This window comes from Neopelma chrysocephalum, unplaced genomic scaffold (genome assembly GCF_003984885.1).
Source record: "Neopelma chrysocephalum unplaced genomic scaffold, ASM398488v2 Primary Assembly neopelma1_125, whole genome shotgun sequence".
NCBI classification, from domain to species: domain Eukaryota; kingdom Metazoa; phylum Chordata; class Aves; order Passeriformes; family Pipridae; genus Neopelma; species Neopelma chrysocephalum.
Genome location: NW_020897787.1, coordinates 1,330,127 through 1,342,879, shown reverse-complemented (window position 1 = coordinate 1,342,879; position 12,753 = coordinate 1,330,127). Strand labels below are relative to the sequence as shown.

Genomic DNA, 12,753 nt, shown 5'->3' with positions numbered 1-12,753 from the left:
GTGTGCAGGCAGGAGCAGTGTGCAGGCAGGGGCAGTGTGCAGGCAGGCGGCTGGGCTGGCGCTGGGAGTCTCTCCCCTGCCTGTCTGATCCCAATCCCATAAATGATCCCAGGGGCACTGGACTGCAGCAGTCACTTACGTAAGGGAAACACACATTGGATGCACCACAGTGGAGCCCAGACCTGCCCACCTGCCCTCTTGGAGGGAGGTGCTGTCAGAGGGGCCGTGGGTGTCCCGGTGGGACCTGGAGGGCAGAGGGACCTGTGCTTTCCCCCTGCTCCCTGGGCAGCCAGCTCGAAAGGCTGTGAGAGCAAACCCATCCTTGCAGCCATAGAGAAAGGACCGGCTCTGCAGCTTGGATGGCACACGGATATTCACACAGTGCTCTGGAAACGGTGGGAAAGGGTGAAAACGTGTTCCTTTCTTCCTGGGAAGAGCCGGAGGGATGCTCTGTTGCTCTGGCACCTCCCTCCTCACCGCCCTGTGCTGCGGAGGGAGGAGGCAGCTCTGGCAGTGGGAGTCTGGGGTGGCCAGAATTGATGGTGAGCTGCAGCCCTGGCTGGGGAGCTCCTGGGACCGGGGAAGGCTCTGCCTCGGACAATGGATTATTTTTAACTAGCTCCAATCTTCAAACACTGTAGCTTAAAAAAGGGGGGAAAGAAAAGAATGGCTGGTTTGTGCAAGCTCCCCTGCTCCCATTAAGTCGGTGGAAGTGGTGCTCTGCATTTCAATGGGGGCAGGACCGAGCTTCTCATGAGATAAATTGCACTGTGTCCCTTTGCATGCTCCGTGCAGCTAGTCCTGGCTTGCTCAGCTTGCTCTTTCCTGGCCCCCCTACCAACACCCCTCCCTCCCTGAAACGCTCCCCAGCAGATTTTTTTGTTGTTGTTGTTGTCATTTAGCTATTCATTTTCCATAGGCTGCCTTCATTCCCGTGGCCTTTTGCAGCTAGGAGACAAGATGTTGCCTTGGAAACAAAGCCCCTTAGATGTTTGGAGTCTCTGGGATTGCTCTGTCTGCTCCCGAGTACTTTTAGGTTATTTTTATTAACCACACAAAGATGCAGCAGGCTCGTAGCCAAGGCAGAAAGTAGCCCTGGGAGGTGGAGGGAAGGTGAGTATCTCGCTGCTCTGTGGGTATTTTCTTGTGATGCTCCACGGGCTGAACGCCTGCGAGAGGAACGGCACCTCCAGAGAGTGCTGCACAGGCAGGGCTGCTCCTGGGGCTGGGGGGGCTGCAGGAGAGCCAGGGAGAGAAAAAGCCGAAGTAACCGAGATAAAGAGGAACCAGGAATGTCATCCATGTGGATTTCCTGGGATTTCTCACGCTCCACCGACTGGCCATGCCGTGGAGGGACCCACCTCACGCTCTGCTGCCCAGATGTACATGGTGGCCATAGGGCCTGGTCTGCTTATTTTAGAGGAAATCAGATTTCCAGACCCATTTTCTTGGCTCTGTGCCACGGGGTGAGCGAGGGGCAGCACAAACAGACCCCAAGGCTGAGCTTTGGCCCCCTTTGGGTGGCTGGAGCTCACTGGCTCCTTCTGCCCCAAATCTGTCTGCGGGACAGGTCTGACCCCTTCTGCAGGGGCACTCTGGGAGGCAGTCAGAGGCTGTACTGTTCCCACCTCCCCTTATCCACAGGCATCACTGCATGACACTGCCAGACTCCAGTCCCCCTGTGAAGAACATTTTGGAGTCGGCTTTTACTCCTTCTTCTGCAAAGATGTAAAAAAAAGAAACAAACCAAAACCAGATTTAAAGAAGCTCCCTAATCCCCCGATGGTACTTGAAATATTTCCAGTCTAGGCAAAGTATTCCAGAAAATGTGAATATTTGTTATTTTCCCAAAAATAATCAGTCCAGTATTAAGCCTGTGCCTTGCTGCTCATGTCAGCACAGTGCAAACACGAGGGAGGGCTTCCCACTGCAGTGGCTGCAGAGCCAGGGAGGCTGGCACGAGGAGAGGGGGAGCACAGGAGGGATCACTGAAATGGGGTGAGCAGGAGAGGCAGCAGGCAGGGACTGGCAGCACCCCCTGGGCAGGGACCCCCCCAGGGATGGCCACCAGGTCACAGCACAGAGAGCTCCTGCCATGGTGCTGGGATGGGGCAGCCATTCCCACCCCTGGCTGCAGGCAGGCACTGGTGCCATCCCCCCTGTTTGGTGGGGCTTGAGGGGACTTGTAACGGCAGCAAAATATTTTAGGGGGGATCCACCCTCTGTGTCACATAGGATTACACACAAGGGAGCAACTCTGCTGTTTCCTGGCATTTTCCATCATAGCTGAGCCTCACAGATGCCCAGGCTAGCAAGATGCTCACAGATTTTCTTATCCCTTCTGGTGCCTCCTCAGCAGAGCGAGGAAGTCTGCCTCATCCTCACAAGTGTTATAAATGCCGGGTGCTTTTTCCCCATTGTTGCTGATTTTCCTTGTCAATACTACATGATGCCATGGTTACAGAGATGTAGGACTAATCCAGTGACAGCAGGTTATGAGTTTTTTTGGTTTTGACATTCTTTGATGCTATATTTGTGCCAGAAGAATAAATAATAAATACACACAACAGCATCAAAGATTTCTTCCAGGCCCCCAGCCTATTTCTGCCTATCCTTGTTAAGCTGTTAGATAGTTTTCTGCCAGCCACTTATTTTATGAACTCTCCTGTCATCTAATGATGCACCTGAGGTCCCATTTATCTGTTCTCTCTGAAAAGAGCACTTAATAAAAATAAAGTTCCTGTTAATATCCCCGAGAACAGCTTCCCCGAAACAGCAATGCTCACACAGGTTCCTTCCCTCCCTTTCCCTCTTCTTCCTCTTCCCACCCTCCCGCTACCAAAGGGTTGGAGAACTTTCTTGAGGGTCTCATAAGGAAAATATAGAACATTTTTTCTCTGCAGCAACCTGAAACAATAAATAAGCAAATCTGTGAGTGTGTGACGAGCCTCCGCTCCGGTGAGGAGGAACTTGCTGGGGGTGAGTCTCTGTAATCCCCACTGATCAAAGGAAGAGCTCCTTCAAGCCTGTTACAAGCACCCAAGTCTTGATTTTGCTGGAAATACAGCAGCACAGGGGAGATTTAACTAAAAATTTGTCTTTCATCTGCTCTGAACTCTGGGGCTCCTTCCAGGCAGGCACAGACACCTCGACCATCCCCTGCTCAGCCTCAGCCCCATCAGCTTCCACTCACAGCAGAACCTCAGCCAAATGCTCCTCCACCCCCATCTCTTGGGAATCCTGGTCTTCCTTGCAGAGAAGGAATTTTCAGTCACCTGAAAATTAAGAGGGAGAGAAACTAAAGAAACATTGCAGTAGTAAGGAGTCGTGGGCAAAATTTTGCTAACCAGCCACTGGGTGAATGATGTGTTGTTTCAGCCCATCCCCTTCACAGTGTTAATGTCATAGAATCCTGGAATGGTTTGGGTTGGAAGAGACCTTGAAGATCCTGTAATTCCAACCCCATGGGCAGGCTAAACCACAGTGCAGGTGGGTGTTGGACTTCAAGCACCTCCTTTTGTTCCTGTAAAGTCCAGGTAAAACCTGAGGAAAACCCCTTCCTCTGCACTCAGCAGGGATCATCTCGTGAGACATTTGGTGAAAGAGCAGAGCACCAAAAACCAGAAAATTTGGGGTGGTGAGAATTCAAATTAGAACAGCAAATAAGCTGTGAATAAAGGACTCCTGATGAGAAAATTCTTGTTGCGCTTTTTAGCAGAGCTAGACAGAAATGTTTTATGAAATTGCTGAAAAAACAGCCTGAGAGAAACCGAAAACATTTGTAAAATCCGGTCAAAATGTACAAATCCAGCAAAAATCTACAGGTAGTCATGAACAAGAGGAAATTACATGAGAATTTTTCAAAAGGATCTTGCATTCCTGAAAAGGGCAAAGTATTTTGCTTTCATTTTTCCAATTTTTCATTCAGAAACAGAATTTTTGTTTGAAAAATTGACACGAATCTAAAATAATGATACTGAGCACCCAAATAACTCAAAATATTTTGATAGGGCTTAAGGCAAGTGCTTTGGCTGGATGTGAAACGAAATTTTTCAGAAGGCCTGTGAGTCCAATGGAGAATGCAGGGGAGCATGTTTCATCCAAGCTGATTTTTCACACCACCCAATTTTTCGGTTCTGCTGCCAAGTGGAAGAATCAGTGTTCTCTGGCTGCTGTGGGGCCTGATGTCACATCAGCAATGAAAGAAATGAATTTGAGACCCCCCATCAGGCAGAAGGCTTGGGTGTGAACAGCAAACCCACTGACTGCTGTAGCTGTTTCAGTGGAGAGTAGTAAGAAATCCTTACCCAGATATCCCAATTATGGGTTACAGAGCAGAGGCAACAGGGAGGGACATTGAACAGGGTTAGGGTGAAGGGAGATCTGGAGTTTTCCTCTCCCCCTACTTATACCCCCTTTAAGAGTATATCTTCAACACAGATCACCAAGTGAAACAGGACCATAAATGAGGCTGGGCTCTCTCTCCCTGAAGCACCATTGCTTTCTCCAGGGACAGGGGACTGTAACCCACAGCCTCAGCCCTTCATCCTACGAGGCACTGATAAATCTGCGAGATTAATTGTGGAGTGGAGATCAGCACCCACCACTCAGCACCGAGCTCTGAGCATTAAACTAATTACGGGGTTCCAGCACTGCCCAGCTCCCAGCGGGACAGCACTGCCCTATAAATCATCCTACACAAGCAGCACTTAGCCAGGGAGGTTAAAAAAAATCTGTCTTTCTCCTGGGAATGCACCCCCCACTGTAGGGGCTGGTTTCCCTTTCTGTTCCAAAGACAAAAGCCTGTTTTTCCCCTTTGTGGTGGGAAAGCAACTGTGTCTCCCCTCTGCCCCGCCACCCCTACGCAGTCGCCTCGAGGGATGTCGGGGTGGAAAATCTTAAAAGACGTTTGAAGAGTGGGAGATGTGCAGGGTAAAGGCGTCAGGAATCCCCAGACCCCGAGCGGGTTCCCAGGGAATGGCCACCACCCCTGCTCAGCCCACGCTCAGCCCTCGGCGTTGCAATGAACGTGAAAAAGCCGTTTATAAAAAGCCATTTATTCCCCAAACGCCAGGAGCCAAGGCAGCCTCCCCACCTGCTCTCCCACCGTGGCATCTCGGGCACTTCCCTGCCCTTTCCTGCAGCACAAACACTCTGGTGCCATTATGTTCTGTGGACTTTTACCCAGCAGAGGGTTTTACAGGGAGGAGAAGGGCGGTGAGCTGCAAGGATTTTGCTCTCTGGTCTCTCCCCGGCACTGCGGCAGAGCCCTCCCCGTGGAGCAGGAAGCCATGCGGGTAATGTCGCCCATCTGTGGCTCTCTCTCTCATCCCCTCCCTGGTGGGCAGTGCTGTCTGTGCCCTGGGATGACGTTGGGGCTGGCAGGTCCCAGGCTCAGCCCCGTGCTCGCTGCCAGCAGGACAGAGGGCCCGGCACAGCCGCCCTCCCAGGGGTGCTGGTGGAGTCTGCAGTGGCTCTCAGTCTCTCAGGAATGCCCCTCTTCTTGAATTAGAAGGGACTGGGATGGACAGAGCATGGTTTTCTCACCTTCCTCTGCACCTGGTGGGTCAGGACCTATTTTGAGACCATTTAACACATGCTTTCTGGCTTTCCCATCCTTGCTTGGAAAAATCAGGTCAGCTACCCGTGTTTGTGTTGCCCAGTTCAGGAGCTCTTCTGAGCTCCTCAAGAACAGGGGAAGACCCTGAGATTTCCTAGAATAAAGGAAATTTAGGAAATGACTTGTCAACTCTCTTGCAGGTTGAGTTCTGTGTTGTTGGGTGGTGGGTTTTTCCACCTCTCTGGTGAGTGAAGCACTATTTTCTATAGGACACAGAGCTGTAGGAACTCTTATTATGGTGGTGGCCAGCTGGCAGCCTGAGAGCTTAGTCTAGTCCATGCATTATCCAGTCCCTGGATTGCCAGATAGTCATTAGTCCAGGCAAACAGGGAATATCATTTTATGTGTGTTGCAGGAGAGAAAAAGAAGGTTATACCCACATAACAGCTAGCAATTTTTATTTGATCAGCTGCAGTATCATACAGAATGGGTAGGAATAAAGGTGGTACTGAACACAGAGCAGTTGGCCTGCTGTAAGAGCCATAATAATCTATAATATCAGTCCTGCTCAATGTCTCCCCAAATAGGAAGCAGCAGACAGAAAAAAAACCAGCTGTAACAAGGTTTCAGGCTGGAAATCCTAGACCACATCCCAGACACAGAGAACTGTTTGGCCAAGGCAGTCAGAGGTGATGGTGCCATCTTGGCTCCAGAAGGATATGAAAAGCAGGGCTGTACTAATTGACAGCCAGACAGCACAGCCTCGGGAGGAGCTCTGGACATCCCCGTGGCTGTCAGGTTGTGTTTTCCCCACAGAATGATCTGCCTGCTCACAGACAGACAGACAGACAGCAGCCCTTCAGCCCTGTGTCCAAGTCAACCAACCTTTCTGTTAACACAGGCAGGGTAGAGGATGGCTACTGTGACACTGTGGAAAGCCAACCATCTCTAACTTCATTTGTTGGGCTTGGCTTTGCTGTGTGATGCAAATTGCTGAGAGCATAAACCTGTTTCCCAGAGCACTGGGATCTGTGCCTGGGGCTTTGCAGTCCCACCTCCAACTAAAGAGAGTGCAGAGGGCACGTAGTTTGGGTGCCCACCTCAAGGTATTCCCCAAAGGGATAGAATTTAATAAGCTACTGGATAGATTTTTACCTGCTCGGCGCCTTCCAGGATCTCTCAGCAAGCCAAATGCCAGGCAGAGGTGGGAGGCCTTGATGAAGTGTTCTGGAGGCGGCTGGCAGGGTGGAGGAGGAAGGGAGAAGGTTGTCTCTCCTGCAATGCACAGCAGCTGCTTCATGCCAGACAGATTTCCACAGATGGAGAGGTCAGCTCTGAAACACAGATGTGTGAGGGAGAGCGAGGGGGAGAGTCACACGTGTGGCTATTCAGCGTCTCCAAAAACTCCTATGGGCTTGGAGCTGGGCCCTGGATGCCTCTGGAAGAGGCATATTCACCAATCCTGCTTTTTTTCCAGGATTTACTCAGGCTGCAGATGTTGTGAAAATCACTGGCTTTTGCTGTGATGCAGCCACACTTCGGCTGGGAAGCAGGGTCCAGATTTCTGAGACACTCTCTAAGGAGGAGGAGGAGGAGGTTTTCAGTTTAGGAGATGCTCTGCCCCTAAATTATGGGACATCATTTCTCACTGGGGTAGCAGAGCCACGTACTGCTGTGCCCCCAGGTCAGGATCTGGGTGCCCCGTGAAGGTTTCCTTCCAGGGACCTTCTCTTTGGATGCTGGACGCTCTCAAGACATCAGTTTGATTTCCCCCGGGTCCATGGCTGATGATGGCCACTACTTTTTCCAGGAGATTGCTTGCTGATAACTTGCACCGTGCTGATTTGTCTGGCACCACCAGCCAAATTGCAACGCTTATCTTCTCCCACACTGCATGGATTTTCTGAAATGTTCCGAGATGCAGCTCTGAGTACAACCAGTCACCAGAGGAAATTGCCCCAGAGTTAACCTTTGAGACAGGCTGAGTGACAAGTATCATTAATCAGAGTAAATAACAGCAAAAAATGATATTTACTGGGATTTAGTTCACCAGAAGGAAAGGACAGTACAATGTGACACACTGGCTCAGCTCTCCTGTGGGTGTAACTCAGTGCAGCTCTGTAGGGTTTAGCAGATTTGTACCACAAGGCTTCGACCCTCCCTTAAATTTCCCCCCTTCCAGAAAACTATTCCTTTTTGAAGAAAAAAAGGAAAAAAAAAAAATGTCCCCTAGTGAGTGTCCAGGCAACTTCAAAGTGCCAGATCCAGGATTTACCCTGGGATAGCCAGAGGTAGAGACCTGGGTCCCACTCCAGCTCTGCAGCAGACAGGGCAGGGGCAGCTCTGCTGGTACCTCCGTGGGCACTGGTCGTGGCTGCTGGTGAGGAACAGACAATCAAGGGTGGTCTGTCTTGGTGTGATGGAAAATAACTTGCTTGCAGAGCCAAACACGGCTGCCAGCAGTGCGAGGCTGACAGGAGGGGCCCCTCTCCCTCCCAGCAAGGTAACACACACTGACTGGGCTGTGTGGCCGTGGCAGGAGAAGTCACAGGTTTGCATGCTGAGCACAGGCTGCCTGCTTGGTGACAGTGACATATGGGAGACAATTAAATAACTGCATTTATGTCCAGGTGAGGGACAGAACAGGTCCCCTTACGAGCTGGATTTATACCATGACTGGTGCATGGGCAGGTGCCCAGCCCGGGGTCAGGAGTGAGCCACGCTGCCTCCCTGCTTGTTCACAAGCTTCTTGTTCACATCTCCCGTGCATTTCTGACCCTGCCCTGGGACTACAGAGCCCTCTCCATTCCTCAGCCAGTGCAGAGGTTTGCTCTTGAGCAAAGGCTTGTTTGGTCTTTTGGCTCGGTGGCTGAAGCCTGGGGATGTATTTCACCTTCCCAGGGTCTCTGAGCTCAGCTGTCTCCCCAGGCCAAGCCCAGCCAGCTCCAATTCTCCCTCTGCAGGTGGACGGATCCAGCATTCAGGAGTGACACAAAGAGACAAATCCCACTCTCTGTAACCAACAACCTGAAGGCATCCGCTCGGGGGTCAGGGTTTCACCTGCCATGGGAAGCGCGAGCCCTTGGGAAGTGGCAGCGGGAGACGTGGGAATGCTGCAGGGATAGGCTGGGATGCTCCTGCTGGATAAGAACCAGCACGAAGGAGACCAGCCTGACCTCTCACCCTCCTCCCAGACGGCTCCTTCCGAGGAGACGGGAGCCAGAGCAGCTGGGAGAGGCAGAGGCAGCAGCGGTGGGAGCACAGCCCTGCTCCATTTTGTAGCTCCTTCCAGCAATCCCAGGAGCCAAGGGCTGCCTATTTTTAGCTCCCGAGGTAGCTGAAATACCACGGTGATATTCATTAACGGGAACCCTGTCGGATGGGAGCTGCAGGGCGGGGGGCTGGCTGGCCTGGTTTGTTTTGCTGTGTTTAATTGCCGGCTGCAGCACAGGGGCAGAGCCTGGCAGGAGGCTCCGCTCCTCTCACCTCGGGAAAAGCGGGAGCGCCAGACCCGGGGGAGGCGGACGGGGAAAAAAGTCAATCAGGCAGTATTTAAAAACCTACCTGCTGGGCCCGGGGGGGGGGGGACTGGAGGTTTTAATGTCATTCCCAGCTTGAGATGCAGCCTGGAGAGTGAGAAAAGAAAGGGATATCTTCTCTTCTTGGATCCGTAATTGCTCGTTAAATCATCTAACAAATGCCTGAACTCCTGGATGGCCCCATGCTTCTTGACAGAGGGGCTTCATCCTTGGCAGGGGAGAGGAGTATTTTTAAAAACACTCATTTCACCTGCATTTTCTGGGCCTATAAAACTAAGAGTTCGATGGTTCACTCTGCAAAACAAAACCAAGTCTGGAATATTTTTATCACCGTTCAGCAGGAGCAATAAACTTTCCTTCCAGCCGTTCCCCTGCTCCAGTCTGCTGACTCTCAGTCTGCCCTGCAGGCAGGTGTCCATGCTGCAGGAGGGCAGCCTCACCTGTCCCCAAAGGGGACCTCCAGTGACCACAGAGGAGCATGGACCAAAATAACCCCCTGCCCTACATGCTCAGCCCCGCTTCTGGCCCAGGCAGACCTGAGGAGCACGGCCAGAGATGCCTGTCCCTGGTCACTCCCATTCTGCCCTGTCATTCACTGCCCATCTGTATCTTCTGCTCAGACTCTCCTGTGGCGGGTCTTGCTCATGGGGAACTCCCACAAGCCTCAGTAGTTGAAAAGGTGAGGCAGCTATTTCCCAGCACAGAAAACATGACAACTGTGCTGTTCCCTCTGATGCTTTGCAGAAAGCAGCCTGTAGTTAAATCCACAAAGCTCAGAAGATGCCCAGACCCTGCCCATAACAGCTGGAGAGCTTCAAATGTGCTTTGCCATTACAGACAGATGGACAGATCTGTGACTTATGCCTATAACCCCCCCAGTGGTCAGGATAACATAGAAAGGCCTCCTTCTACCTGACTGAAAGCAGGGATGCTTTTCCTGCACCAGCCGGGCACAAATAACGGGGCCAGGCCAGACCACAGCCATTAGTGGGTTTTGTGTCGTTTAGAGTCTGTGAAAAGAGCAGAATTGCAGCTCCAGCAGGGCAGGCAAACCATACAGATGATTTATGAATATTCACTGAGCTCACGAAGCACTCCGGGGCAGAAAACAAGCTTTTGAAATTAACTGAACTCTTCAAGGTTCTTTGTTTGTCTTGGCTTTGAGGTGTGAGTCACCAACACCCTTCCTCCGAAACGAGCAGAGTCTGTGCAGAGGGCTGGGAAGATTCCTGGGCACTAAAACACGAAGTTAAGCACTCTGTGAGACTTTATGTTCATAAAGCCTTCAAAATAGAGTCCACCCCATTAAGTTTTATGGGATACAGTACTGATACATACAGTACTGAGACTTCTTCAGCCCATAAAGGCTGGATGTTCAGGAGACTTGAGGCTCTTTCCCTGAGCACTGAAATCTCCAGCAGCTCCAGTCTCCAGTGCCAGCAGTCTGGTGCCCTGCAGTTTTTCAGCCATTTCAGTGTTCAATAAAGAGGAGTTTTGATCCTGACCGTGCAGACCCCATCACACACCTTGTCTTATCCACCTATGGCATAAGTTTATTGTGGTGCTCTTCAGCATTTGGCACTCCTCCACTTCTGACTGTGCCCAGCAAAGCATGGGCACTGCCTGCACTCCCCTCTGCCAGGCTTGTGCTTCTGGTCTGCCTTTGTTGGGTCAGGTCAAACACCCTGGAAGGTGAAGACTTCCACCTGTGTTTGGCCAGGAATGGGCTTGATCTAACTGACAAGACACAAGGTGATAAAACAAGGAGGTTGTCTTCACACGTTTGCTGTACACACATAAGGAATAAGAGCTCCTCTTTTCTGATTAGTTATAGAAATAATAATTGGGTTTGTTTTGGCTTATAGAAATATGAGACATCTTTGAAGGAATGAAAGAAAATCTCTGCAGATACTCCAACACCCCAAGGGTTTCCTGAGTCTGTGAGTGGTGTGGGAGATCCACTTCTTGCAAAGCAAGCAGAGAGGGTCATGAATTTGGGTGTCCTGCTTCTCAAATGAGTAAAGCATCAGCCACTGTGGACTATTACAGTGGGCTGAACTCAGCTATTCCAAGGCTGTCTAGACATTCCCATCCTAAATCTGAGACATCTTCCGGACCCAAGTTGTGTCAGAGCACTATCCTCCAGGAAAAGTTGCTGTTCCAGTGAATCTCATTTTTCTCACCAAAAAAGATTCCATCTGAAAATGGCCAGCTGGCCCTTCCCTCACTGCCATGCTCCTGACCCGTGGGAGATTCCTCTCCCTGTGAGTCACAGAGCACCCCAGCCAGCCAAGGTGGTCTGCATTAGCATGAATTAGCCCTCCTAGCAGGGGCTCATAGCAAAGAACAAGAATTCAGGAAAAGCAATAAACCAGCATCTGGAAAAAATTGTTTCTGGAGTCTCTCTGCCGTCCTCTCTGATACCAAACCCCACTTCAGGAAGGTTCCACGCTTGGTTAAAGCGGGAGTTGTTGCAGGGGTCACTTTGCGTCACTTTGACAACAATTCTAAATAACTTTGTACATATATGCATTTCTTTCTGTTCCCAAGAAACTCCATACACGTGCACTGCAGACTGCTTTGGCTGCTGAACAGAAATATTTGTTAACGTGAGGTGGATTGCACAAACAACCTTTTTCCTTGTGACTTCCTTGCTCCGTCCTCCCTTGCCCTTTCTGCTGGATCACACAGCATGGATGCTGAAGCCCCATCCCCAGAAACACAGGCTCTTCACTTCTCACTGTTTAGGGAACTGTTTCTGAAATCTCTGGCTCCGAATCCTGCCTTGAGCATCCCTGTGACCTCTGGTTTCTTTGCCCCGCAGGCTGATGCCAAGATGGTCTGCGATGTCGTAAGTCGGATGGAGGACACAGAGCCCTTCTCTCCAGAGCTGCTGTCAGCTATGATGAGACTCTGGGCAGACTCTGGGATCCAAGAATGCTTCAACCGGTCCCGGGAATACCAACTTAACGACTCAGCTCAATAGTGAGTATCCCTGCCCATGGGCTTTCACGTTAAGAAGATGCATTTGGGCTTGCTAAAGTTTTAACTGGCATTAGTGACCTCGTAGCAGTGGAACTGAACATGTCTCTGCTCACAGACTGGGGGGTGTGTTGTGTCACAGGTTGCTGCATGGCAGAAAGGATCAGGTAGGGCATTCACGTCCCTTTCTGGCCAGCTGGGGGGTCAGGTCCGTGACCCCAAGGCCAGGTTCCCATATTGCTCCCAAACAGCTCAAGGTAGGTTTCTGCAGGCAGGGATCTAGTGAACAGAGGCAGCTCAACCCATGGGCATGGCTGATGGCTTCCCTGTCTGTCTGACCGTGCACAGAAGAGTGTGATCAGCTGCTTTGTGCAGCACTTGGGTTTGCTTTTCTGACAGTCATACAGTGCACTGATAGATCAGCTGGGTTACAGCCAAGGGTGAGGGACCTCTTTGCTTTTCCAGTGGCGTTGTGTTGCTCCTGTAATACAGTCAGAGGCATCTTTGCCATCAGGGACCACATCCAGGTGGTTTTTAATGGCAATTGTCTGAACCCATGGCTTTGGTTCACCCCGTCATAAGGACACGACATCTGCCCATAAGTGGCTGCTCTGGCTCTGAAGAGCCATTGATTGTCTCCCCAGTTTCAGTTCATATCCATTGATTGTCTCC

General features: G+C 51.0%; 1 protein-coding gene across 2 annotated transcripts in view; it reads left to right on the top strand.

Annotated features, from left to right (window-relative positions):
- GNAO1 (G protein subunit alpha o1) overlaps nucleotides 1-12,753 on the top strand; it is a 138,031-nt gene that overhangs the window by 77,082 nt on the left and 48,196 nt on the right. For both annotated transcript variants that reach the window (XM_027698176.1, XM_027698177.1), the window contains exon 4: nucleotides 11,924-12,084. In XM_027698176.1, the coding sequence (XP_027553977.1) occupies nucleotides 11,924-12,084 (161 nt within the window). The remainder of the gene's footprint in view (nucleotides 1-11,923; nucleotides 12,085-12,753) is intronic.